The 26,946-nt window shown below is 48.4% G+C and overlaps 1 protein-coding gene and 1 long non-coding RNA gene across 2 annotated transcripts; one reads left to right on the forward strand and one right to left on the reverse strand.

Moving 5' to 3' along the window:
• Positions 1 to 18,201: 18,201 nt before the first annotated feature.
• On the reverse strand, positions 18,202 to 20,521 carry LOC120666814. The gene is made up of 5 exons (XM_039946760.1): positions 20,459 to 20,521; positions 19,641 to 19,913; positions 19,407 to 19,527; positions 18,980 to 19,089; positions 18,202 to 18,571 (listed from the first exon to the last, which is right to left on the reverse strand). The coding sequence occupies exons 1-5, from the start codon at positions 20,519 to 20,521 to the stop codon at positions 18,536 to 18,538; spliced, it is 603 nt and encodes a 200-aa protein (XP_039802694.1). The 3' UTR covers positions 18,202 to 18,535.
• A 1,543-nt stretch (positions 20,522 to 22,064) lies between these two features.
• Positions 22,065 to 25,032, forward strand: LOC120663555. The gene is made up of 2 exons (XR_005670536.1): positions 22,065 to 22,373; positions 23,607 to 25,032. It is a non-coding gene; the product is annotated as an uncharacterized LOC120663555 (long non-coding RNA).
• Positions 25,033 to 26,946: the final 1,914 nt, after the last annotated feature.

A 26,946-nucleotide genomic window follows, 5' to 3' on the forward strand; every position in this document is an offset into this window, starting at 1 on the left:
AGTCTAGGCGGAATGTTTTCTTTTGTTTGGTTTTGCAACAAAACTAGCGCGCACGTTTTCCGAGGAGAGAATCTCGCATGCATGATGTACTAAATGAAGTCTATTTGCAAAATTTTTTTAGGGATGGTTGTAACTTTCCGCGACGAATCTAATGACGGTAATTAATCGATGATTAGATACAGTGATGCTACAGTAACAATCATCTAATCGCGCGATCAAATGCCTTATTAGATTCTTCAGGGTCACTGGCACAGGGGTTCTGAAGTTGATTTTATAAACTGACTTTGTTTGACACCGTAATTAGTGGTCAAAATTATTACTATTCCTAACGCGTTATAATTGTAGCGCGAAACAAACCAGACCTCACGATAGTGGCGGAAGCTTCCAAAGCAAACATGAACTCGCTTCAGTTACTTTGAAGGGGCGCCTCCTGCCCTGTACTGTGCATGACGACGACAACGACTATGACCTTTGATTGAAAGTTTAAACTAATGATATATATTTATATACTTGGTTGTGTGTTTTACAAAGTGTGCAAGCAAAACCTGGGTGGATTCCGTGCAGATTACCGCAAAAAACGAAAGACCTTTTCGTCTGCATGCGGTCTCGTTTAAGTGAAGTGCCACTGCAGGAGGGCGATCGGGGCCTTCCATTCCATGGACAGCGACGGCGTATAATTAGCCTCCTTGCTCTGCTCCGTTATGGATGGGCACGGCGAGGGTGGCCGGCCGTACGTCAGGGGATCGAGGGGACGATCACATTCACAGCCAAGTGGAGTGGGGTGTGAACCCCACTGCGCCACAGCGCGGCGGGTGGGCAACATGAGTGGCGCCGCGATCTCGTGATCATTGCCGATCCACCGGTGCCGGTGGGCTGGACGCGCACGAGAAGCCGCACCGCCGCGCCCGGCCAGCAGCAAAAGATCAGGTCAGCGCGCAGATGCCGCATGCAGAGAACAAGCTTTGCTTGTTTGCTGATATTCGCCATGTTAGGTTTAGAACGCGCAAAATTTTTTTACAGCTTTATCACTAATTAGTAGTACTAGCCAATTAACTCGTACTCCCGCACGGACTAATTAAAGTTGTTTTAAAAGTAAATTATATACCTAATAACTATAATTATCTATCTCACGCACTCCCATCTATTAAATATTCATATTTATCATAATATAGTTGCAATAGATTTTATTTTGCACCACACCTACATGTTTGATATGTATATATATTTAATTAAACTATTTATTTATGGATTAGTGTTTTTATCTCTTTCATCGTACATGAATACACATTGACACTTATAATAGGTAGTATTTTGTATAAATAATATAATAATAATAGAAATAGTAATTTAAAATTTTATATTTATATACTTTATATTTTATTATAATTATATAGATTGAATTCAGATTTTAGGGTTAATTAACTTTTAATAATGACATAATTGAATAATTTATATAGAAATTTAGGGGCTGTTTTGCATATTTAATGGCATAGGTGGGTAATTTACATGAAGATTAGGGGGTTACTTTAGATTTTTTTATAATGGCAGAGCTGGGTAATTTATATACATGTTTATGGGGTGACTTTAATCTATTTTTATAATAACATATGTGGATAATTTATTAGAAAAATAACAGATCTTATGACTATTATGATTAGAGTAGTCAGATGGATGGCTAGATGTTTCTTATTTTTGTGAGAATTTATAGGACTTCTCTATTTTTATAGAGTGTCCACCTAGGATTCTAGGTGGTTTCACGTGGAGAATTTAAAGGAACCTCCAATTAGTAATAGTAAGATTAAATAAAGTCTAATTACAAAACCACATGTAGAATCCCTAGATAAATTCGCGAGACGAATTTAATGAAGTCTTTGACCGCATGTTTAAAATAAGGTTATTGTAGTATTACTGTAGCAAATCATGGATTAATTAGGCTCATTGGATTCGACTTGCAAAGTTGCAGTCATACGTAAAAAGGTTTTGCAAATAGACTTCATTTAATACTCCATGCATGCAAAATTCTTTTTCCGCGAAATTTTTTTCACGTGTAACCAAATACGGTCATTCCTAGTTGTATTGAGCACTTTGCTGTTGCTGATTGATATATGTATCCTGGTAACTCCGATACGAAACCAGTTAATAAATATCATGGCTTTCTGTTAATTACTACTAGTATACGACGTTTGCCGAGTTGTGCAACGCGTGCAAGCCAAAAGGCGGATTACGTGCAGATTAGCGCTGTCCTGATGCGCATCAGTGCAAGGAAACACTCTCTTCTTTTTTTTTTTTGAAAAGTGAATCATATAAGTACACTACTACGGTTGTGTTTAGATTTCAAAATTTTATACCCAAAAATATCACATCGAATGTTTGGACACATACATAGAATATTAAATAAAATATTTTTACAAAACTTTTTGCACGGATGAGTTGTAAATTGCGAGATAAATCTAATGAACTTACTTAATTTATGATTTGCAACAATATTGCTACAGTAACCATCCGTTAATTATAAATTAATCAGACTCATTAGATTTGTCTCGCGATTTATCCATTCGTACAAAAAAAATTATAAATAAAATTTAATTATTACTTCTAAATAGTAAGATTCTGTTTCAAATTTTTTTTGTCAAAACAACTACACGGCCTACATGTGGCATGTCGTAGTCGTAGCGAATAATGACGTCATTTATCTATGACCTCTGTTTCCGTTATATAAGTGATAAGTGACAGGCTAGCTAAGCTAGGCTCGAATAAATATCCAGCCGATCCAAGCAAGCAAGCGCGTGAGTCGGTGGATGGAGACGTACGTCGGCACGCGACAGGCGATCGATCACCGACGACGGGCGACGGCGAACCCCGCTGGCCGCCAGCTAGCCGTCCATGAGCTGAAGCATGCCGAGACCCACACACGGCTGAGAGGCAGGCGAGGCGACGGCTATCCGATCCACCCACCGTTCACCAGGACACGCACGGTGCAGCGCGAGGCGAGGCAGAGAATTGGCAACAATCCACTAGGACAGCAAGCCACCGCATCCTCTCTCGAAGCCTCTCCATCTTTTGAGAAAGACGACAGCGAGCGTTCGGGTCTCCGCCGACGGGGCCAGCGGTCTTCCTCGCCTCCTATGGCCCTCTTGGCTTCGCGAGGCGGTGGAGACCGCTGCTCTCCTGCCGGTCGGGGATCGTACTAGTAGGTCTAGGGTTTGTGTCCCGGCGGCGCGGTCGAGGCGACGGCGGCGGGGGCGCCTTCGTGGAATAAGGTCCTCATCGGTTCGTCCTCGCCCCGTTGGTGCTCGCCTCCGGCGCCGACATCGAGCCTGTGGAGGTAGGTCTCCTTGTGTGGGAGATTTGTACAGGAATTGGTCGGCGGTGGCGCGTCGTCCTCGGTGGCGGTGGCCCCTCCGGCTTCTTCCTTGCTCTGCTGACGTTCTTCCGTGACGTCTGCAGCGGAGCTGGGACATCTTTTGCAAAGATGCAGCGGCAGCTGTGGGTCCGACGGATGGTTGGCGAGTGGATCCAGCTCGAGTTTCCCCCGATGATGGTCGGCGGCGAGCTTTGGTCCAAGGTCGTCGGAGCTTGGGGCGCGGCCCCGGTCGATGGGCTATCGGCGATGCCTTTATCTCGTCCGTTCGGGTGAGTGTCTACTTCGACTCTTCTCAAAGCCTCATGGCGATGGAGCTCCGGCGGTTATGGGAAAGACGGGGAGCTGGCGATGGAGTCCAGCGGGCGGCCGGTGAAATCGCGCTCTGGAGGATTCGCGATGCAGAAGCTCCTAGGGGCTTGTTTGTAATTTTTTATTTCTGAGGGACTTGTCTGCAAAACAACTGTCCTCTATATCCTTTCTGAATGTATCTGTATTTGTACGGGTCTTTGTACGGTATCCTTAACTTTAATACATGTATGTTCTGATAAAAAAAGACAGAAAATTACAAGTACAAATGCTAGACCCCTACGAAAATGCCCGCCGTGATCGTTGTTGGGTACCATGATTAGGGGCACCCTAACCAGAGAACTAAAATCGCCCTAAAAACGCAAACACAAGTCAGACAACCGGGCCCACAAAGGCCTACAATCTCCTTCCAATCTGGAAGAAGGAAAAGACTCAAAGAAGCCCAATACACGGCCCACGTACAGTGCGGCCCATCCAATCCCCCTCGAACCCGCGGGGCGATCTCCGCCTCGCTCGAGGGCTCCCCGCCGAGACCCTCGACCGCGCCCCGCGCCTCCGCCTCGCTCGAGGGTAGCGAGCCTACCCTCGAGAGAGCAGATCAACCCCGCCTCGCTTGAGGCCACCCGTCGACAGGAAGGACAAACGGTCTTTCCGCTCACCCGCCCGCCGTACGGAGGCAGTAAATGACAACCACTCCTCCACAGCGCCCGGGTCAGACGACGTCAGTCCGCCATTCCCCGCAGTGGCTGTGATCGGAGTCCCGTCCGCCAACTCTGGTCACTGCTCCGCCATTCCGGACGCTGTAGCGACACTGTGGGAGCCTGCGACGCAGTGCAAGATGTGCTCGGCACTACTCCAGCCACTGTGCTGCCAACTCTCCTTACCTCCTTCGTGCTTTCCCCTCCGCGGAACCCTCGAACGGCATGGGCACGACCCTCGGAAGCGGCATCGGTCTTGGACTGCAGGACCCTCGGAATGTCGCCACGCCACGCCTGGAGGACGGTACCCTCTACAGCAACGACCATGCCGCCCGCTGGAGCTACAAGGACGACGGCGCGATCTCCGCAAGGCCAAGGACGACGCCCGGGACGACTGCCACGTCAGACGCCATACCCCGCAGTATACCTTCTACAGTGCTCGACCACTGCACCCCCGCGATTCGGGGAGAAGAAGACGACTTCCACGATCTCCTGTGCATGTACACCGACCCTCCTTGTGTCTATAAAGGGAGGAGGCGGGCTCAATCTCAGAGGGGGGAGATCCATCTGGTAGAACACAACACTCAGCACCACTCACAGAGCACATACGCTCTTCTGAGCCTCGATATTGGCACTCGCCTTAATCAACTCCTCCTATAGCAGAGACCTGGGAGCTTTCTTCCCTCACTCGCCTCTTTTGTACCCTACTACAGGCACTCCAGGTGCAAGACAGTACAGTGCTCCCGCACACCCATTTGCTGGACGTACGGCCCCGTGGCCGGAATTAGGATAAACCCGTGCGTGACTGTGTTGCCTCTTGCATCAACCATCTGGGACGATAAACACGCAGCATCATCATCACTAGTTGGGTCGGTACCGCCACCCACAATCGTTATAACCGTGGGAAGCCATCAGCCATTTTCTTGGGTACCTTATGGCGACGTACGCCAACGATGCTTGCCGGTCAGTGCGATCAAGATGCGGCCAGGAGGAGCGGGGAAATTTCGATCCGAGGAATTGCAGAAAATGTGAGCGCAGGGAGAGCCGTTTCTTTGTTTTTATTTTTGAAAAACCTCGGTGAGAGCCGTACAAGGCGAATGCATCGGAATGATGGCCGCCGGGCCGGCTCTCTCTCGTTCGTCGAGACAAGCAGCAGCCTGACCGCGGAGACTATTTTATGGCCATGTTTGGTTAAACATCCCATCACAATTTCACAAAAAGACGAATGCCCGCATGCAGTACTAAATGAAGTCTATTTGCAAAATTTTTTTAGGAATGAGTGTAAATTTTCGAGACGAATCTAATGAGACAAGTTTCATCATGATTGGTTACAGTGATGCTACAGTAACCTCATTCAATTATCCTCCAATCGTGCGGTCAAAGACCTCATTAGATAGAGCAACTGCTACAGTACCATAGTTGTGGAGGTAATTTTGTAATTAGACTTTATTTAATACCCCTAATTAGTGGTCAAAACATCGTTTCTCTCTCATCAAAACATTTTCACATCTAAACCAAACATGGCCTATAGTACTACTACTATTGGACAGAGAGTGACATACGGGCGGGGCAGGCGGGGCCATGGCCTTGTTTGGCAATGCTAAGATTCTAGCACGCACACATCCCGAAAAAAAAATCTCGCATGCATGAAGCACTAAATGAAGTCTATTTGTAAAACCTTTTTAGTAATGGGTGTAACTTTTCGCGACGAATCTAATGACGGTAATTAATCGATAATTAGCTATAGTGATGCTACAGTAACTATCCTCTAATCGCGCGGTCAAAGACCTCATTAGATTCTTCAGGGTCACTAGCGCAGGGGTTCTGAAGTTGGTTTTGTAAACTGACTTTGTTTGAGACCGTAATTAGCGGTCAAAATTTACTATTCCTAGCGCTAGGAAGCGTGCCAAACAAAGCCCATGTGACCCTCGCCCTCGGCCCTCCACAGAACACCTCGCGACTGCGGCGACAGTACCACGTACTACCCCCCCAGCTCGTTCCACGCTCTCCGTGCCTAACTGTTCGTTCCTCCTCGCTCCACTCAGGGATTCACTGGCGGAGCTAGTGTAACGAGGATTTACGAAACCGGTGGGAACTGGTTCGGTTCAAACGGCTCTGGTCCGGTTTCGGTTTGGGCCGCCCAAATTCAAAATTCAAATTTAAATTAAAAAATGAAAAATTTCCAAAAAAAATCCTAAAAATACTTCAAGGTGCGATGAATCTAATGGTGTCAAATTTTCTCAAAAATTTGTTCATTTAGTATAGTTTGTGGAATTTTGAATTTAAATTAAAAAAGAAAAAGAAAAAAACTGACGGCCCATTTAGTCCCACGGCGCTCTGGCGAGGTTGATAACGTCCTGGACAGAGCGGGGGGGGGGGGGGGGGGTCGCGCGACCCCCAGAACCCTACCGCCCCCCACCCGCTCCCTGTCTGCCGCCCCCAGGAGGCGACCGGCGCCAGCAGCCAGAAATCCGCCCGCCGCGCCCAGCTAGCCGGCCGGTTAGTCCGGTAAGCCGGCCCGGCCTCGGATCTGGTCACGGACCGGCGCGCAGAGGCGGTTAGCCGGCCGGTGTGAGCGGCTAGCCGGTCGGTAGCGCCGGTAAGCCGGTACGATCGGGAGAGAAGGTAAGAAGTGAAATTTTTTAATAGAATGATTGGTTAGGTGTATGATTTAGAATATTAGATGATTTGTTTTAGGATTTAGGTTAGAGTTATGTGTATGGATGATATGTTTTAGGTTTTAGGTAAGATTTAGGTGTAGGAATTATGATTTAGGTAAGATTTAGATGTAGGATTTAGGATTTTATTTATGTGATTAATATGTTTTTGTTGTCCATGTATGTGGATAGACAATGGCAGGCAAAGATGTTGTATGGGAACACGGTGAAAATCTTTATCCCGGATGGCGATGCAACTATACGCAGAAAGGAGGAGGTGGTGCGACTAGATTGAAACAACATTTGGCTGGGCGCGGGGCAAAGGTGGTCTATTGCAGGAATGTGCCACCTGATGTGCGGAACTTCTTTCAGCGTGACATTGATAGGGCAAAGAAGGCAACTGCTGACCGGGCTCGAGAAAGGTTGAGACGGGAGAAGTCTGCAGCGGAGGGAAACTATCCCGGTGATGAAGCAGATGAGGAGGCTCAGGTGCAGCGTGCCATGGATCTATCGAGAGCGGAAGCCGAGTTCCGACGGGGGTTGAATAGAGAGGAGGTGCATATGAGCGTGGAGGGGGTAGTGGTTCGACGAGGGGGAATGTTATGCAGAGGATGTTTCAAAGGGCCAGTTCGCAGAGGGAGAGTCTTGTGATGGAGGACTATAACTTGGCAGCTAGTGGGAGAAGAGAAATGACGCAACCAAGGATTGATACAGGCTCGTGGATGCAGAAGGGTAAGAATGCAAAGGAAGCTATTGGTAAAGCTTGGTCAAAGTTTTTCCATATTGCAGGAGTACCTGGAAGACAGGCTAACAGTCCATACTTTGTCAGCGCGGTCAGGGAGACAGATGTGGGGTAAGTTTCCTTTCATTGGAATGACACCTATGAGATTACATTCTTGTATATCATGATTTTCTTATGGTTGCATGTGAAGGTATCGTATCACCCACCGGACGGGATATTGATGGCAAGTACCTTGATCAGAACGAGCAAGACTTGAAGATGAGGTACGTAAAGTTTCAGAAAGACTGGCCCTTATTTGGCGTCACGTTGATGTGTGATTCATGGACTGGCCCGACGAGGATGAGTGTCATCAATTTGTTGATATATTGCAATGGGGTCATGTGGTTCCATAAGTCTAATGATGCGAGTGGAAGAACTCAAGATGCTGCATATTTGCTCAAGGTAGCCCCTAAACATGTTCCATTCACATTGAGTATGTTTTGACATGTTACTAAATAATCTGTCTTTGTTTGCAGGAGATTCGAAAGGTGGTGGAAGATATTGGACCGGAGAATGTCGTGCATGTAGTCACCGACAACGGATCGAACTACAAGAAAGCATGCAAGGAACTACTAAGTGAGGTGTATGAACACATAGCTTGGACACCTTGTCTAGCACACACCGTGCAGGCATTGCAGGAGCGCAGTGCAGGCATTGCAGAAGTTTGACTTGTTTCGACAGAAGGTTGGCGAGTATGGCAGTGAAATGGCAATGCGGATGGCGATGGACCCAAAGACATCCCCATGTAAGAGTTACTCCGTACGACATTATTGTTTTATCTATTCGAATATATTGCTTATATATTCGGTTGCACATGCAGCGTCCTGGTGGATGATGTTCGGATCAAGCACTCCAAAGCTGCAGTACCTTGTCATGAGGCTTGTTTCACAATGTTGTTCGTCCAGTGGATGTGAGCGGAACTGGAGTACTTTTGCCTTGCTGCATACAAAGGTTCGCAATCGGTTGTCGCACAAGAAACTTAACAAACTTGTCTATGTCAACTACAACCTTTGTCTCCGACTTGAGGAGGTCTCCGGCCCACCGATGCTTGAAGAAGGTGATTTCATTGACCAGCTGGCCCATTTTTCTTTCTATGATGAGAATAATCCTGTACGAGAATGGATGGAATATAGTAGATCTAACCGAGCTCCAGTTCTGGATGAGGATGATGACGACGGTGACATCCCTCTCCCGTCACATCTTGTCAGAGATCAAATAAACATGTTAGATCTACGTGAGGCTACGGGGGTTGATTCCATCTGCGATTGGCATGCTAAAATGTGTGTGACACTCACCTAGGGAAGAGAAAGTTGCAGAAGGGGCCTACGAAGGGTGACACGAAGCTTCGAAAAAGCAAAGGAACAGCAAAACCAATAAGCAGCGACACCGAGACTGATGATGGCGAAGGTGAGCGTAGTCCTCCGTTTCAGGAGTCTAAGGATAGCACCTCGGCCGATGATAGTGATGATAGTGACGGTGCTGATGCTGATGCTGGTGGTGGTGCCGGTGGTAGTGGTGGTGGTGCTGGTGGTGCTACTGGTGGTTGTGGTGGTGCTCGTGGTATTCGTTTCACAGGTATACATTGCACATACAAATACACATATATTTCTGACTATGAGTATTGACTACTAATTATGATATATGGTTGATTGCAGGGGAGACTCAGTTCACACATGCTACTCACGACACCGACCATGGAGCACCGCACTCGCAGAGGAGAGCAGGTGGACCGACAGACTATGACACTCCACAGTACTCTTCTTCCTCATACAGCGATTCCAGGCACTCTTTTCACTACCTCATTCCTGACATCGGTATGCAGCCACCGACGAGATGGGTGTACGAATGGGAAGACCCCATTTTTACACTATGTTAATTCAGAAATGGCAGACAACATCGGCGTGGATGGGCCAAACTTGGCAACACTACAAGGCTGAGCTGCTTAGAGTGCGAGGTGTCGCTTTGATGTCCACCGCCGAATACCAAACCGCGTCCGAAATGGGCGTCTTCCCATTCCTACGTTGAACTCTTATTTGATGTGTATAAATGTATGACTCGGTATTTGTATGCACGTTTATTACTATTTATTTGTATGCATGATTATAAATTGTTGTTTTGGTGTGGCCATTTAGGGCATATCCAGCCGGAGACCCCAAAATGAGCTCCTATTATTATTTTTGAGAGCCGATTTGCAAAATTTAGGTGCCAAAATTTGTCATCAACTCCAGCAGGAGCTCTCAAACCTAGCATGCATCTGTGGGAGACGCTGAGACGCGGCAGCTGGGAGCCCAGCGGGTGGGCAAAACGTGGCCGTGGCGGCGGCGGGGTGGCCGCAGCGTCAGGAGGCGGGCGGCGCGTGGACATGGCGGCCGGCGGGGCGGCGCGCGGTGTCATGCAAAGAGGGGTCGCGGCAGTGGGGAGAACCGGAGAGACGAGGCCGAGGCCCGCAGCCGCGCCGTGGCCGGCGAGACGAGGAGGAGGACCGCTTCAAGCCCATGCCGGAGCTCAAGCTGCGGCCCATCCTCACCAAGCCGCCTGGCAGGGCCGACTCCGGCGCAGCCTCAGATAGTAGCAGCGCAGCCGCGTCGCCGAGTCCCGCCTCGCTCTCCCTGGGCCGCTGCGCTCGCCATGGCCGCCGCCACCGAGCCGTCTCCGCCGTCGTCCGATACCGAGCTGTCTCTGCCGTCGTCCGCCACCGAGCCGCCTCCGCCGACCACGGGCCGCTTATGCATGCCACGGAGGGCTATCGCGCACGCCATGGGCCGCACGCCGCAGTGCGTGCCCGCCCTTGCTCTCCAGGCCGGAGCCGCCACGGCCGCGGCGCTGCGCCACAAGTCCACCTCCGCCATCCGCTCGCTCTTCTCCAGGCCGTTCAACGCCGCCGCCGCCGGCGCGCTGCCGGACCTCCGCCGCAGCAAGTCCTCTTCGTGCTGGCCGCAGCCGGCGCCGGCGCCGACGGGGCTTACGAGCCGTTGCAGCGGTCCTTCCCAGCCTCGTCCTCCGCTGCCGCGGCCGCGCTCGCCGCCGAGGTCCTCCCGCCGGAGCTTGGGGTGGGGAGCGGGGGCGCCGGAGCGCGGGGCCGGCGACGCGTGCGGGGCGGTGGGGAAGGGGAAAGTGGGGTGGGACCCACAGATGAGAGGGGGGATAGGAGGATCCTATTCTTGGGGGCTTGAGACTGTAATTTGAGAGGGCATGAAGAATGAGAGCCCATTTAGGAGGCCACTTGTAACATCCCGAAAACTCACTAAATTAAATCGTGCGCTAAAACTGTTTCTCGTCGTTGAGCTCGACCCCTCCTTAAAGCCCTAACCCTAAATTTTCGAGAATTTTCAATATTCCGCCCGATCTCCTGATATCCCGGAGAACCGAGCTCGAGATCTGAATCTCCCGCTGTCACATCTGCTTTATTGGCCCTCAACCCGCGCGTCACGCGCGACCGGCGCGCGTGCGCGACCGGCCGCGGTTGGCGCCGCGAATCCCGCCCCCTCTCTCTTCCTTTTTTTCTCTCCCTCCTTTTCTTCTTTTCTCTTTTCTTTTTCCATTTTCTTTTCTCCTTTTCCTTTTTCCTCCTCTTTTCCCTCTCTCTTCTTCCACCCCGAGCGCGCAAGGCTCGGCCGGCCCTCTGCTCCCGCGTGCGCCTCCTGCCCCGCTCGCGCACCACCGCTCCCGGCCGTGCACCGCGCCGCGCCAAGCCGCCCTGAGCCGCGCCCCGTCCCAACCCCGCCTGCCCCGCTCGCACACCACCGCTCCCGGCAGTGCCCTGCGCTACGCCGAGCCGCGCGTCCACACAACGCCACGGCTGCCCGGCCGTGCTCGCGCGTGCCCGCGTCGGCCACACCACGCCGCCCGGACCCACTCGCCCGGCGCCCACGTGCCTCCCCCGCGCACCGAGCACCGCCCCTTCCCGCGCGCCGCGCCGCACACCGAGCACCGCCGCTGCCCGCGCCGCGGCACACGCGCACGACGCCAAGACGCGACGTCGCCACGCGCGCACGCGCGTGCGCGCACACGAGCCTGCCACGGCACGCCGCGCCGCACGCCGCTGAGCGCCATGCCGTGCCACGTGCGCGTGCCCGCGCCGCCTGCCGTTGACGCCCTGCTTCGCCGCCGGCCGTACTATGCTCACCCAGCACCGCTGGCCCCGCTCGCCGCCTGCCTGAGGGGTCAAATCGCCGCTGTGCCACCTCGCCGGCCGCGCCACCGCGTCCCGACGCCAGCAAGCGGCCGGAGCATCATAACTCCGCAGCACCGCTCGTCGTGCCCTGCCTCGCCGCTCGCACCGTCGCTGTGCCAAACAGCGTCGCTCCCACGTGCCCGGCGACGGCCTCGGCGCCCACGCCCTCCCCGCACGCCGCATCACGATACGAACACACCATTAATGGCGCTCCGCGTGGCTCACCGGCCGTCACCTACTCCCGGCCTCGCCACCGCCTCTCCACATCTATAAAGCGACCCGCCGGCGCCGCTCCTCCACATCCCAAGCCGCCACAGCCACCGCCGCCTCCCCTTCTCAGTGCCAGCGCCGCTGCCACGCTCCAATAGCGCTGCCGCCGCCGGCCCACGTCGCCCCGCTTCCTCGCCGCGCCCCAAGCCGAGGTGAGCCGGGGAATCGATCCCCCACACCCCGCTGCCCCTTTTCCCCCTACCCCGAGCCGCCGCAGGACCCCCAGGCCGCCGAATCGCCGGTGCCGAGCGCCGCCCTCCCCTCTCCTCTATTCCGCATGGGGAGAGGAAGGGGATGGCAGTTTTGCCAATAGCCCCCCCCACCTTCCCTCTAATTACTAAAGAGCCCATCCCTTTATAACATTTTCCCAAAAACACCCTCCCTGTTTTCCTATTTTGCAAACAAATCCTCCACTATTTAAACTTAATAATAAATAGGCCCCTACACCTTCCTAATAAGCCCAAATATTTCTAGAAATCATAAACAGGCCCCTGGTTCCCCCGAAATATTTACAAACAGGTCCCTAGACCCTTATTCGACCCGACTCTTACACAACCTATTATTTCATGTACCGAACGACCTCTGATCAACCCGAAACTTTACCAAGTATCTCTTAACTCAGTTTCGGCCATGCCTTTAGGAATCCACTCGAAAACTTTACTCCATACCCCATATCTTATGTGTTCCCAATTCGAGCTCAACGATAGATCTTTGTTTTTCTGTGTTTTGATTGTGTGCCTGTTTGTGTGCGCTGTAGACCACGGAGTGAACGAAGAAGTGCCCGTCAACGAGTAGTACTGTGAGCAGGTGAACGAGGACCCATTCCGCGACCCCGAGCCCGAAGGACAGGACCTCCCCGAAGGCTACGAAGACGGCAAGTTCAATCCCATCCTTTGATGCATGTTTTTGTCCTAGTTTTTTTTATAAACACAACCCAATGGCCTGCTTTATAAAATTGCATATGTTTTGCTTGCATGAAAACACGGTTGGATAGCCACCCCTTGATTTGTGATGACCATTCCTTGACCACCTAGATTAATGTCTGATTTTGCTTGGACGTTAATCGATATTAGAACGCTTAGGACTTTACTCATAATACGATTTATTTTATAAAGAAAATATGTGCGTGTGGGATGGGATAAATGTGGTGTTTTTGTAAAGAAAGTTTAGACGGGATGGATGGCATTTCTACGGATTTGCCATTTGGTGTGCTCGTGCCAATGTGGCAGGGCAAAGAAGGGAGATATCCATCTTGTCACAACTAAGGACCGAGTTGGTGTGTCATCTCACCTAACTCCACTATCGTGCAAATTACTCGACCGTTGAATGGGCAACGGCGTAGCATAAATCCCACTAGTTGGTGTGATAGCCATCAGGAGGGCTGAGAGCAACGGGTGACCAAGGAGCAGGGATATGCTCAGTGTGACTTATACCCCGGTTATACCTCCGAGTTAGGTCGATGACCCCTTGGTGAATCCCGTGATGGCTAGTCAGGCTTAGCTAAGGTGGGTAATGGCTATGTTGGGATCTACACCGACACGACGGTGTTCGAGATGTGGTATCCTACTTGTGGGTAAAGTTGCACACCTCTGCAGAGTTAAAAGCTATTCGAATAGCCGTGCCCACGGTATTGGACGAGTTACGGTGTGGTCACATAACTAGTGTTTCTTGGGATGGGATGGTGTGAGTTGTTTTGGAATTGTGTCCGGCAGTTGTGCCGTGTGCTACGACGGACGGGGAGTCCGGTAGCAGTTTAAAACTTAAACTCTGTGTTACTCAAAACAAAAACTGGTTTCTGAAATGTTTTCTGCTAAATAAACCCCTGCATAAAATTTAGCTTTCCGCAAATTAAATCGTAACCTTATTCTTGATATACCTATGCATATTATTCTGATATAACCCCCTCCGTGGGTGTGGTTGGACTTGCTGAGTACGTTTGTACTCACCCCATTCTTACTTTTTACAGAGGAAGATCCAGACTTCGTACCAGACGACGCTGAGTAGGGTTATCGTTCTACACCCAACCTTGCCTGTGGAACCGGCCCTGTCCGAGATGTTTTCGCTGACGTAGTACTCTGAGCCCGAGTTAGACCCCATGTGGGTTGCAGTCTGGTGTTATGTCGTAGCTTGGTTACTTTTCATTATCATCTGTATCGAGTGTCCTCCAAGGTTTGTACGGTTTTGAACCATCTGATGTAATAAATGTGGCATCAGCCTCCTGGGACTGGTGTTTTGTATCACATTTCAGTTCTCTCTTATGAGGGGACGCTTCACCACTGGAGTTGGTTTTTTGCCCAAACTCCTAAAATTTAGAGTAGGGACTCAAGTAGGGGCTTGGGCTGGAGATGCTCTTATATTAATATGTGTATAGCTCATGCCAAAATTTCTTTTTATTTCACATCGGGGAACCACTTTTAACCGTCGGAAAATATCATTAAACTAGCGGTATACCGGCCAAACCGGCCGGTAAACCGGTCTAACCGGCCGGTAAACCTGTCCGAACCGGTTGCACTGCGGCTTTTGAATTCAAATTTGAATTCATCCGGTTTGGGCCGGTATACCGGTACTGGACCGCGCCGGTTTAGCCAGACCAGTCGGTAACGTTAACCCTGAGTGTAATGTAAAGGGGGCCATGGTTCCTTCTAGCTATTGCAAATCTCCACTATATGAATAGTAACTCTGATACTGTTCATCGATTTTAAGAGAAAATTAACACAGCTGGCCCCCCTATTAGTTGTTGAAGCTCCGCCAGGATCCATCCGGCAACCTTGGATGTTTGCGTGGTCACCATGCATGCCCATGAGCTAGCTACCCACAGCACCCATCGCAGCTGTGATTGGAACGCCCCACCCCACTCTCCGGCCACCGTCCCGGCGACGTCGCCACCTCCGATCCGATCCATCTCCGCCACCCACCCCACCCAGCGACGTCGAGCGCCCTCGCCACCTTGCCGCGCCCCTCTCGCAACGTCGCCGGACGTCTTGTCTACCACCCTCCCCCTTCTTCCAAGACATCCGGTGGAACCCTGTTCCTGAAGTCCGGCCGCCGCGGCTCAAGGAGAAAGATGAAAAGGAACGCTTATGCGAGACCGCAGAACAAGGGTCGCATGCCGTGCCTCATGGCTGGGTCCCACTCCTTTGACCCTCCTTTCTTTGACCTCCGGACGGGACGGACCTCGATCCCGGCGCCGCGCATGACATCGCAGAGTGCTGCCAAACGGATACCCTACTCTACATCAATCAAGAGCGGCAGCCGTGCAGGCAGGGTGCCGAGTGCGTGCCTGCTCACATCACCATGCCGCCTTGCCTACTTGCACTTGCTATGTGGGTGTTTGGGCCTTGCTAGGGAATCTTCTCGCCAAAAAAAAAAAAAAACTTGCCGAGTGCTAGCTCTCACCGAAACCCAAACCATTGAGCAACTAGAGCTAGGGCGATTCCTGCTGCCTCACTGCAAGCAGCAAATTTCTGCTCGAACCGCCGCTTGACATGCATGAGCATGATAAAACGTTTGCTTACCCAACGGTGTGTTTGTTGAGAGAGAGAGACAGAGAGAGAATTGTTAGAACTATTGGATCGACTAGGGTGTAGATCGAGAGGTTACTTTCTTAATTTAGAGCCACCGTAGGTTCGTCAGTGAAGTTCTGCGCTAGGGCAGCGACGCGCAGTGCAGTAGCTGGTGCCGGTAGCGCTTCCCATCGCTTCAGCCCCTCGCTGATCGGTTCGTGACTAGGGTTTCGGTGGGAAAAATTGGTCGGCGGCGAACCTCGTGCCTTGAACTGCCAGTCCCCATCCTGTCTTTATAGGGCTATGCGATGGGGGCCCACCAATCTTATCTTGGGCTGTGCGCTCCCGATCAGAGCGCGAGTCACAGTCCCAGTTGACCGTTGGGCCAACTGGTGGAGATCCCAACAAGAATATCCAAAATCCAGTGATTCAGATGGGCTATATAGCGACTGGATACGTCGCATCCATGCCGGCTGATGGATAGACCGGAAGAATCTCCCTGGACAAGGAGTACTCTGTGCTCGTGCTCAGAAAAAGGAACATGCATGGTCAAGATGCTGACATACACAGTGATATTCCCTAGTGCTGGTACAAGTCAATTTGAGGCTCCCCAGTTTTTTTTCTTTTAAAAAAATTACTCTAGGCTAAAGTATCTTCATAAATTTAACCTTGTGATGGAACGCAAACTCTAGGTTTAGAATGTGCCGTTTATCTAGGCTCTCGGGAAGCAAGCGGCCACATGCATGTGCTAGTGTTTGCGTACTTGTGTTGGGAGGGGAGCTACGCACTATGGAGTGAGGTAGCCGCAACTGCCCTGTTCATTGTCACGAGACATTCTAAGCATGTTTCTGAATTGATGATTACCCCGATGCTAGTATGGTATTAAGAAAAGGCCATGAGTACTTTTTTTGGGATCAACGAAAGGTCAGTACTAGCTAAGCTGTTTTTATGCGCGCAGGATAACGGGGAGAAAATGGGTGTGCCTGTGGCTGTGGGAGGATATTATATTTAGGAGTATCTCATAAAGGTGAGCAAAAAGGATGAGATGGATTATGAAGGTCCTTAGTATCAATCTTTTTGTTTCTACTGCTGCTAGAGTAGAGAAACAGGAATACTCTCGGGCAGAGGATGGCTGGCTGGGAAGCTTCCTGCATCCTTTCCTCTTCTTTACCGGCCGGCCTTTGTTGTCTGTGGATGCAGATCGTTTTTTTTCCCCTTAAGAAAAGAAGCAGCTAGCTGGGCCTTTTTACATAAGGACGATGTGGAGCCGCGGGCTGAGGCGGCCTCGGCGTGGAAGGAGATGAGAGGAGGGACTTTACCGCGAGGCAGGCGGCCTTGATGTCTGTTGGTGCTTGTGCTCGTGGGAAAGCAAGCAAGGAATTCTTGGCTGGCTGCTGGGAATTGGAGGAGAGGGAAGCAGGGAGGACAAGGGTCACATGGCATCTGCCTCGGGTGGCGCGGCCGGCCCCATGCTTGTGCCGCCCTGCGCGCCCATGCCCTCCCCTATCTGGCAGCCTGCATGCGCCGCTGTGCACGGGCGGGCGGGCACACCTCTCTTCTGTGCGCTGCGCTGGGTGTCTGTCCATTGTCAGCGGCACCATGCCGCATCCCTATGCAGGCGCACAAGTTGATCTTTCAAAAAGGGAAACAAAAAGGAGAGAACAACTATACAACACACAGGAGTATGTTTACAGCTCTGTGTTCGGTTTTTGTGTTTTCAAAATTTGTTCCCTCTCACCGAACACACTACTTATTTACCAAACTACTTTTGCACTGAGAAAGCCAACCTGCAGTATTAATCATTATAAACACACAACAATAGCGCGCCAAGGGCGCGCGCAAAGTACTCGTACTACTACGTATTTGTCAATGAATCCTCAAATGGATTCAGACGTTGTCGCCGATGCTTTAAACTTTACAGCATGCCCCAGTTGCATCGCTGTCAGGTTCTCAAATCTCAACCTGCTATGATATGCTAGGCCACACAACCTAGCCCAGCCCAGCCCAGCCCACCGTGGGCCAACTTGTACAAGCCGGCCCGGACCGTTCGCATGCGTGTTAGTTAAGATATGTTGGGCTGGGCTTGTAGGAGTCTGGCTGTCATCAAGTGCTGCTGCTGTGTGGTTGGGCTGGATGCAGAATTAAAATATACAGCGGGCCTCGTTTCAGCCGCGTGCTTCGCTGCCACAGGGCCCACTGTCCCCTCGAACAATATTGCGGGCCTTGGGCTGGGCGGCCAACTTCCGAATGTTTTGGCAAAGGACCTTTCAAAAAAAAAAAAGGTTTGGCAATGGAAGGTTGGCCAACTGTTTCTTCTCCTCTCTATTTCGGTAGCCAAAGTGCCAAACCCTAAAGATACCTGGCTGTTGGGTGACATGCTTGATCCATAGTACTAGTAGTCTTTTTTCTGCAGATGGATTAATGCGTAGCCAACGATGACAATGACGATGCGGAAGAAGTAAAGCTCAATTACATGCTGCAGATACACAACTTCGTTCATCCATGCAACTGGTCGACTAGAACCCGGTTTCAACTCTCAAGCTCCATGTAAGTTGAACAACAAGGGATACAGCAGGTTCAGACACACCCAACACCCACACAACAACAAACAAACAAACAACAAACGACACTGGTGAAGTTCTTGCCACGATGGCAGTACTCCTCTTTGTACGGGGGATGATACAGATAGACCAGTTGCATGCCTTTCCATTATGGTACACCGCCATGTACAGAGTTTTGCATTGAACCGCAGCCATCCACGCATCCACACGAACATCTCCTCCTAATGCAGTGCGGTGAGGACTGTAGAGCCTTCCACCTGCAGACAGGTTTGTGTGGGTTAACAGAGTATCCAAAGAAAAATGTTGCGGGAGTTTCAGATAAAGAAAAGTCAAAAGAAAACAATCTAGTAACACTATCAAGCAGTTCCCCCTGTCCTTCAATTATGCTTTTCTGCTCACTGGCATTTTAACCCCTGAAACCTCTGTATTTTTTTTTTTTGAAAAGTGAAACCTCTGAATATTAAATGCATTGCCTCCAGAACAAACAAAATCTTAAATGTCTCCATAATAGTGTTCTGCAGAGTCTGACCCCAACATCATATAATATTCCTTGCTGTGAGTGAGTGCAGCGATTTCTTACTGTACTGTACTGTGATGCAGCTCTGATGGACTAGATAAAAGATAAAACTGAATTCTTCTTCAAGAAATAACAAACCAATTTTTACCTTGAAAGTTGCACCACAGATTTCTTCTTCATTTGCAGGAACAGCGGTCACCTTGTTCTTAGGGTTCTCATAGCACTTCAAGCCTCCAAGAGCATTGGAGTAGAAGCAACCTGCAGCCAGTAATGAGATTAGTGAAATAAATGACTAATTAAGTGATATTTGTGTGCTGTAAAAGAGCTCAATGTTATGATATTGTGCGCTGTAAAAGAGCTCAATATCACTAAGTGATGATATTGTGCGTTGTAAAAGAGCTCAAGTAATTAAGAAGGCTCTTTGAATGTCGTACGAAGAGTTTAATAAGCAAGGTGTATTTAGCGTTGGTGGGAACATTTTCAGAGATTCAGATAAGTTGAGTGACGCGGTGGTTGGCAGCATACTAGGTACAAGTCAAGACAAGATCTGACATTGCTTGATGGGCTCGCATTACCTTGTGGGAAAGGTGCAAGTGACTTGCCACAGGATCCTTTGAGCATGTCAATGTCGTCAGAGAAGGCGACGCAGCCATCCGCAGTGATCCCCCAGAAGAGCCGCACCTTGCCCTCGGGATCCTGAGAGATTGAGAGAACAAACAAATTCCCCAGTACAAGAAAATAAGATATTGTATTGTCCTAAACCAAAATCACCATGAAAGATGAGCTGCAGCTAGGAGTAAGTAACATACAGATGCGACGAGCAGGGAGTTGGTGGACTTGTCGAAGAGCACGAAGGCATAGCTGCCGGTGAGCTGCGAGAGCATGAAGCTGGCCGGGTATGGCGCCCGGTCCCGCAGTGTCTTGTAAGCCTCGATGACGAGGACCACCTCGTTGGTGCCCTTGGACAGCCCGTACTGCTGGCTCAGCCGCCCCAGGTTGTCCAGCACACCCTCGAACAGGCAGAATATCTCGTCCTTTACCGCGAACGACCTGATCAGCAGGAAAAAAAATGTTTTCAGCAACTGCTAGACGGTGCATTCAGCGTCTTGGCAGTACTATTCCCAGTATTGTTTCCAAACTATGAAATTATTCGTTCTACACAAAAAAAAACATGTGGAAATGGCATGCTTAACAGCGGAGGTGTATGCTTTTGTTTGGTTCCCTGCGGTTTCAGTAATTCTCGAATGACTCGAGGACATGTTCCTTCAGAGTTCTGATTAATTAGGTGGAGTTTGACTTGATGCAAAGATGCACCTAACATGGAGGACTAGAATACTTAAGCTTGTTGTGTATAAAACGAGAAACATGGAATAAAACTTAAAGGAAACATAACTAAGATGTGAAGTAAGCCCTGAAAGAAAGAAAAGGCCAAACTGAATGGAGTGAATGTGTGGGATTCCTTGAATGCTACTTCTTCAGTGAATGTGCCTAGTACTGAAAGGATAAGAGCGCAAGGCAATCAGGCCCCACAAATGATAGCCGTGGAAGACCATCTGCTGGGGCTCTGGGCCATCTAGTGCAGGAAGCTTTACTTTCTTCAGATCTGTGGGCAGCAAACCCGGATTACCAACTGAATACCACTACCACCACCACTACCAAGTGGTCTCTCTACTACTATGATCTGAACCATGTGAACATTTACTCATTTAGCTCTAGACAACTAAAATAAACTTGCTCAATACTGTCACGGCTCAAGAGTCCTATTCCTTTTTTTTAAAAAAAAAATGTTTAGCCAGTAGATTACATTGGCTTGTCGCTTTCCTTAAACCATAATTAGGTCATTGGTCTTCCAGTAGCCGGAGAATATGAGGCACCATCGTTTGTTGGCAGGTCAGCTGACAAGCACCTTGTCTCTGGAAGGTGGCGTGATGTGGACGTGCAAATTGCAACCTATGTGGGGGAAGATCATTTCCTTTCTGGAAAAACAAGGCCTCCTTTCATTTCATAAATAAGGCCTTCTTTAGATCCCAAAACACAAAATGCAAAATTTTTGTAAATCGTTTGCATGGTGTATTAAATATAGTAAAAAAAATTGCATTACACAAATGGACGGTAAATCGCAAGACGAATCTAACGAGCCTAACTACGACGCGATTAAATACTAAATTGCTACAGTAATGCTACAGTAAATATGCTCTAATGATGTATTGATTAGGCTCATTAGATTCGTCTCGTAGCTTATAGACGAGATCTGTAATTAGTTTTGTGATTAATCTACATTTAATACTTCAAATATTGAAGATTCCTTTTTAAAAACACAAAAATGCAAAATGCAAAGTGATCTAAACAAACGTTCTTCCCGTTTCTTCCTTCTTATCTGATCGTCACCAACCGTTTTTGACACAGGTGACAGTCAACCATAGGCAGCGAAGCCCCATGTTCAGAGATAGATATCTCTTTGCCGTATTGCAGTGGCACCACGGCAAGACACCTGGTTCATACTGTGCAACTGCTCTACAGCCTCTGTTGATTTTCTAGTAGACTGGAGTATTTGGTTCTTTTATTTCTGAACCAGGAAATTAAGAAACACGGTTTTATTTTTTTTAAAAAAAATCTAGCCTTTTTGTGGCCTGAAGATCCCACTGGCTTAATTAATAGCCAGCCGCAAATCCAAGTCTCCTGCGGTTGCCTGGCTAATTTTTGTGGCTCATGATTATCAATCAATCCAGAAAACGATAAACCAGGAGGTATGGTTGGTAGGTTGGTCCTACTCCTACAGCTGCACGAATGGATCAGGCAACTGTATTTATGATGGCTTGCTTCCTTTCAGAAAAGCAGCATCATCGGATAAGGAGAAAAATCTGTCCAATTATTGACACGAGCGAACTGCAGATTCATATCAGTTCGACAAATCCGCCGCTAACAATCGAGTTTAGCTGCCTAATCAACTAACTAACAAATTCTCACTCGCTCTCTCCGTGTGTGTGAGGGAAGCGCTTGCGGTTCAGACTTGAGTAACTGGCAAACAGAACAGAGCAACCGGCGCTGTTTGTTCTAGGAACTAGTTGTAACACCCCTCAATTAGGAGTGCTAAACACAATTTGAAAATTCAAATGGAGTAAAAAATATCAAGCCCACGTGTAGCTTGCTCCCTCTCCCGTGCGTGGTCATCGTGGACAAATTGGCCACGGCGCCGCTCGCACGTCCTCCTCGACAAGCCGGCAACACGCCACGACGCGTCGCACAAAGCTTCTCCACTGCTCACGCGAGAGCCGAGCCCAGCCCTTTTCCCCTGCTGCCAGAGCGAGCGCTCGCCACGCCCGCCATGGCCATGGTCACCCCTCCACGCCGAGCCGCCGCTCGAGCCAGCGCCGACCCCCACCAACCCCCAAATCCGTTTGCTCTCGTCCCAACGAAGCTCCCAGGCCCAGCCATCACCTCCACGCCTCGCCGGAACGCCGCCACAGCGGCACAGTACCGCCGCCGCCCGCCGTGGAACCGCCACCATGGACCACCTCCTCGCGCTCCAAGGCCACCTACAGGTCCGCGCCGATCTCCTCTCGCTCCTCCACCCCTCCCTCGCCGCCGGCTAGCCCCCCCATGGCCGGAATCACCGTTTCCCTTTCACCCCTCCCCTGTTTTTCGCGACCAGGGACTCCAGACAGCAATAGAAAGAATCCCAGGGTGTTTTCTGCGAAGTCCATGACTCAGATGAATAGTGCTTTAAGGGCTTCTTTGTAATTTCTAGCTATAAACTTTGAAATTCAATATCAATTCGTAGAAAATTCGTAAAATAGAAAATCTTGTTGTTTTGGAATCCTCTTGAAGAGATCTATGCAGTAGAACCATAATATGGTAGGTGTTAGTTGCAAGTTTTTGCTGTAGAATTAGATTTATGTTACTAGGTGCATAAAGGCTAGTTGTTTATTCTTTTTCTTAATTAATTCTTGGAGCCTTTTTATGCTCTGAAATTTTTATGGTAGTTTTTTCATGTGACAATAGTGTTGCTATAAAAATTTCATGATCAGTTCTCTGGTGTAGCTATTTATTTGATTTAATCCTTGTTTAGTAGACTTTATTTATGGTAAATAGTTTCTGTTAGTAATAAATCATGAAAATATTTCTGCATGTTCTTTTTGATTAGATTAGCTTGTCCAGGAAGTTTGAGCCTCAGTTCATGACAAGAACAGGAGCTAAAAATGAATCTTGCTAATCTACTATCTGTTTTGTTTATTTTCTCAGAATTAATTCAGTGTAGATAAAATCATGAAAAATTCACAGTCGCTAGTTCATTTCTGTGTCAACCTCATGTTAAATTTTGAGCTTCTGTTTTGCTCTAGTTTGACCTGTATAATTTAAGCTTGTTCTAGGTGTTGTCTGAATGATTGAATTATTGTGATTAATTGGCTACATGTCTTGGCATGAGTTTTACAGGGTAGCTTAATCTGTTCATGTTATGTTTAGGGTAATTTTTGCTAAATGTATTTCTTTTTGTTCTTTGAGTTGTTTATTTATTAGCAAGCCATGACCTGCATGTTATAGGAATCAACTACTGCTTGTTTGTGCAGTTAGTGAACTTCTTGTGTGCCGTTGATCATGATGCCATGGGTAGTTAGAAATGTAGTTAACTACTCTATAAATGATTGCCCATGTGATATGATTGTTTGTTACTTGTTAGACTACAACTTTATCGTGAAGGAAAAATAATAGCATCTATATGGTTGAGCAACTCAGAACTGTGCATTCATACATATGCATTGTTGCATTTCATTTAGGTACGATAGATGAACCTCGTGAGGGATGTGACATTGAAGCCGAGCCAGAAGATGGTGAATGGTGGACCCATCTAGAAGATGGATGGATGGATCCCGATGTGCATGACCGAAGGCAGGTGCTCGCCAAGCGAGTATCATCTAACTAACACTGACTCAGTGTTCATCCCAGGCAAGCCCCGGTGCATGTCCTATTATTTTAAATTATGCTTCACTATATATATGTTTTATCTATTACTTGTGCATTACGTATTAGGAATTGATTGGAACCCTCGCTGCATGATCCTTAGGTTTCCCCGAATTTTTACTAGTATGTCTAGGTCGATAGTGGTGCCAGGCTAAAAGAGTCCGGTAGAAGTCGGGTGACTTCGTGTCACTCGCGAGACATAGGAAACTTTAGAAGCCGAGTAATTGCCGGTTACTCGCGAGGTACATTATTATCTTTATACTTCAGTATTTGTGAAATGGATTGTATTGGATATGGAGATGTGAGACCGGGCGGGGATGATGGATAGGTATGGCAGCAGGACAGGGTTTCTGTGTGTCTTAGTCCCGTCCGTGTCGATTAAGGACCGGTCGTTGTGGCAGTGCTGATCGGGGATTGAATTGTACTAACCGCATGCCGGAAGTAGGAGGTAGTCGAAACCGGTAAGCCGAGTACTGCCTTACTTCGAAAGTACAGGACTCCTTCCCACCCCTTAGGGCGAGTCGAGTAGTCGCGGAGAATTGGGATGCATGTATTTACTTTTGGTGGTCTCTCGTTGAGCTCGGCTGACTATACGCTGGTGGGGCGGTCCTGTAGTTCGAGGCGGGGAGGGGAATGGTTGGTTTGTATTGTCCGACGGGGCAAATACGGGCCGTGTTGGTTAGGTCCACCTTGCAAGGTTAAATCGGATCGATTCGCCGTGTCTCGCGGTTATGAGGGCCTTGGTCTCTTTGTCACACCGTAGCAAATGAGATAGGATATTAGAAACATTAAATGGATACTATTCTGAATCTTAATTTGTATGTCCCAACTTGAGTGTTTAGACAGGCAAACATTAGTAAGAGTTTATCTATTTAAAATATGCGGCTAAAACATGGAAAGTAAGGATACACCTCTAGTTGCTGTTCTGCAAAACAAACCACTGACCAAAGGCCGTGCATGTCTAGATATGTGGGCTAAGTTATACCCACTGGTCGGGTAAGTCTTGCTGAGTATTAGTATACTCAGGGTTTGTTGTTTACCCTATTTCAGGTATAGAAGCTAACCAGGATTCGCATCAGTGGGCTCGATGTGACGTCCTCGCGTGTTCATAATTATCGTATTGTTTTATTGGTTCTCAATCAAATTTCTTCCTCTCAGGTCATATTCTCTTCTGCTGCTGTCATTTATTTTATGTAAATTCTAAATTTAAAGCTATTTTGTAAATATTTATGTTATTATCTATTGTTGTGAAATTATATTATGCTGGTACCGTCTGTGCTTGCCGTCGCGCGAGACTTCTGGTGTGTTTCGATCGGCCTGTGGGTTGGAAACAGGCTGTCAGGTTACACTTAATTAAGCTAATGCGCCTGATGCGTTCAAATGATGGCCATTACGCTTAATTAAGCCGTTTAACTTGGCGGTTCTGTCACAGCTGGTATCAGAGCTGAAATGCACCAGGGAGGGTACTAGCATGATTATTTTTAGTGTTTTCAAAATTAAAAATGAGTTTTAGAAAGATACGCCTCTTTGCGCTTAAGGGTTTAAGGAAGATTAGTACGTAAGCCCTATATAGTGTAAGTTAAATCAGGTGGCTCTATATAATATCAACTGATTTCCAGCACATTACATTTATGTCAAAACTTACTTTCTTACATAATATTTATTTAATATTGTATCGACGCACCTACGCTAAGGTAAGCAAGGTAAACATTCTTGGTAGTCCCTTAGAATAGCCCACGTGTTTCATACGTGCGCGGATCCCGCATGATGAGCATACGAGGATGTGATAAGGCTCCATTCAAATGAGCCTGTCGCTATCTGCCGCCTGATATGGAGTGCGGACTTCCCGCCGTGTGATTGCAATCACGGCCATCTCGTAAGGCAATGTTACGAGATGTAAATCTGTCATGCGATTGGCCATGACCGTGTACCTTGGGACACGTTTACCCTTGGGTGTCCCGTAAGGCGATTTGTACGGGAAGTGAATACATTGCCTCAGTAACGTATGCAGCGCTGTCCATGCAGCGTTAAACGCATGGGCGCCATCTCTATAGTAGATGGTGATGTATGTGTGAATATGTGGGCAACTGCATATGCGTTACCCATGTGGCGTAGGACACATGGGGGCCGTTCGTGTGTGCTGGCACGAAGGGTCCAGTCGTGGATATATATATATATATATGTATATCATGTGATTTTCTGCAGGTACACTAACAAACGATTGCGTGAGTTAGAACGAGTACAAAACGACTAGATATATAATTGGGAGAGTACGTATGTATGCCACCGAGTATCCACGTATATTGCCATATAATTATGTTGGCAAATTTTGGAGAGGACGAAATTAGACGAGCATGCATCATCATATCATCATGTGTGGAGTTTTTGGTGGTTTTTCTGGTGCATCCAATACTCGCTCACTAAGAGCATACATCGCTGTTTTGAAATTTTGCGCTACACTACTATCGGTCCAACTTCTAGCTATCCAAATAATTTTTCCTGAACAACTAGATTATGAGAAAGATGTGAGAAATTATAGATTTACATATTATAGAAATTTTAACGACCTTAGGGGAATGTTCATATGGACCTCCAGACTAAACTTGGCCCCTTGATCCAGTGCCTTCTATGCTTATAGCTACGACTCAGTAGTAATGGTCAGGTCTTTCTTAACATTCTCATTATCTTTGAAAGCCCAAATAAGGATATTATCCTAAGAAGAATCTCCTAGCCAATTTTTCTTAACATACCATCGCATGAGCTAAAATTATCCTATCTGTGGCTTAATGCCCATTCCCATTTATTCAGCTATTTCTATTTTTCCACAATTGGTCAATATCAATTTGAGATCGTGCATCCTCATTTCTGGGCCATTCATTCAAATGCTCAAAGATAATTCATCCTGGCTATTCTTGATGACTACACACTTTCTGTTGTTCTTATAGTGTTGATATTCGTTTATATCGATCGCCTTGATTCCTATACCTAAAATGGATCCACTTACGTTCTTGCTCGAATAATATAAATAAATTAATGACTTGATTACAGATATTATAGTCATCCTGCAGGAATGAGGTCGCACGTTTGTTGCATTACATCGTCTTGCATTGTTGGGTCGTGCTAGGTTACTGCATGATCATGGGAGACATTGGTGGT

This window comes from Panicum virgatum, chromosome 3N (assembly GCF_016808335.1).
Source record: "Panicum virgatum strain AP13 chromosome 3N, P.virgatum_v5, whole genome shotgun sequence".
Lineage (NCBI taxonomy): Eukaryota > Viridiplantae > Streptophyta > Magnoliopsida > Poales > Poaceae > Panicum > Panicum virgatum.

Excerpts from the sequence above, each read along its gene's own strand:
- LOC120666814 (XM_039946760.1), bottom strand. The coding sequence starts at position 20,521 with ATGGTTCAGATCATAGTAGTAGAGAGACCACTTGGTAGTGGTGGTGGT. Across the intron at positions 19,090-19,406 it reads ACTTGCACCTTTCCCACAAG|GTTGCTTCTACTCCAATGCT; the intron begins GTAATGCGAGCC and ends TACTGGCTGCAG. Across the intron at positions 18,572-18,979 it reads TCTGTGGTGCAACTTTCAAG|GTGGAAGGCTCTACAGTCCT; the intron begins GTAAAAATTGGT and ends ACCTGTCTGCAG.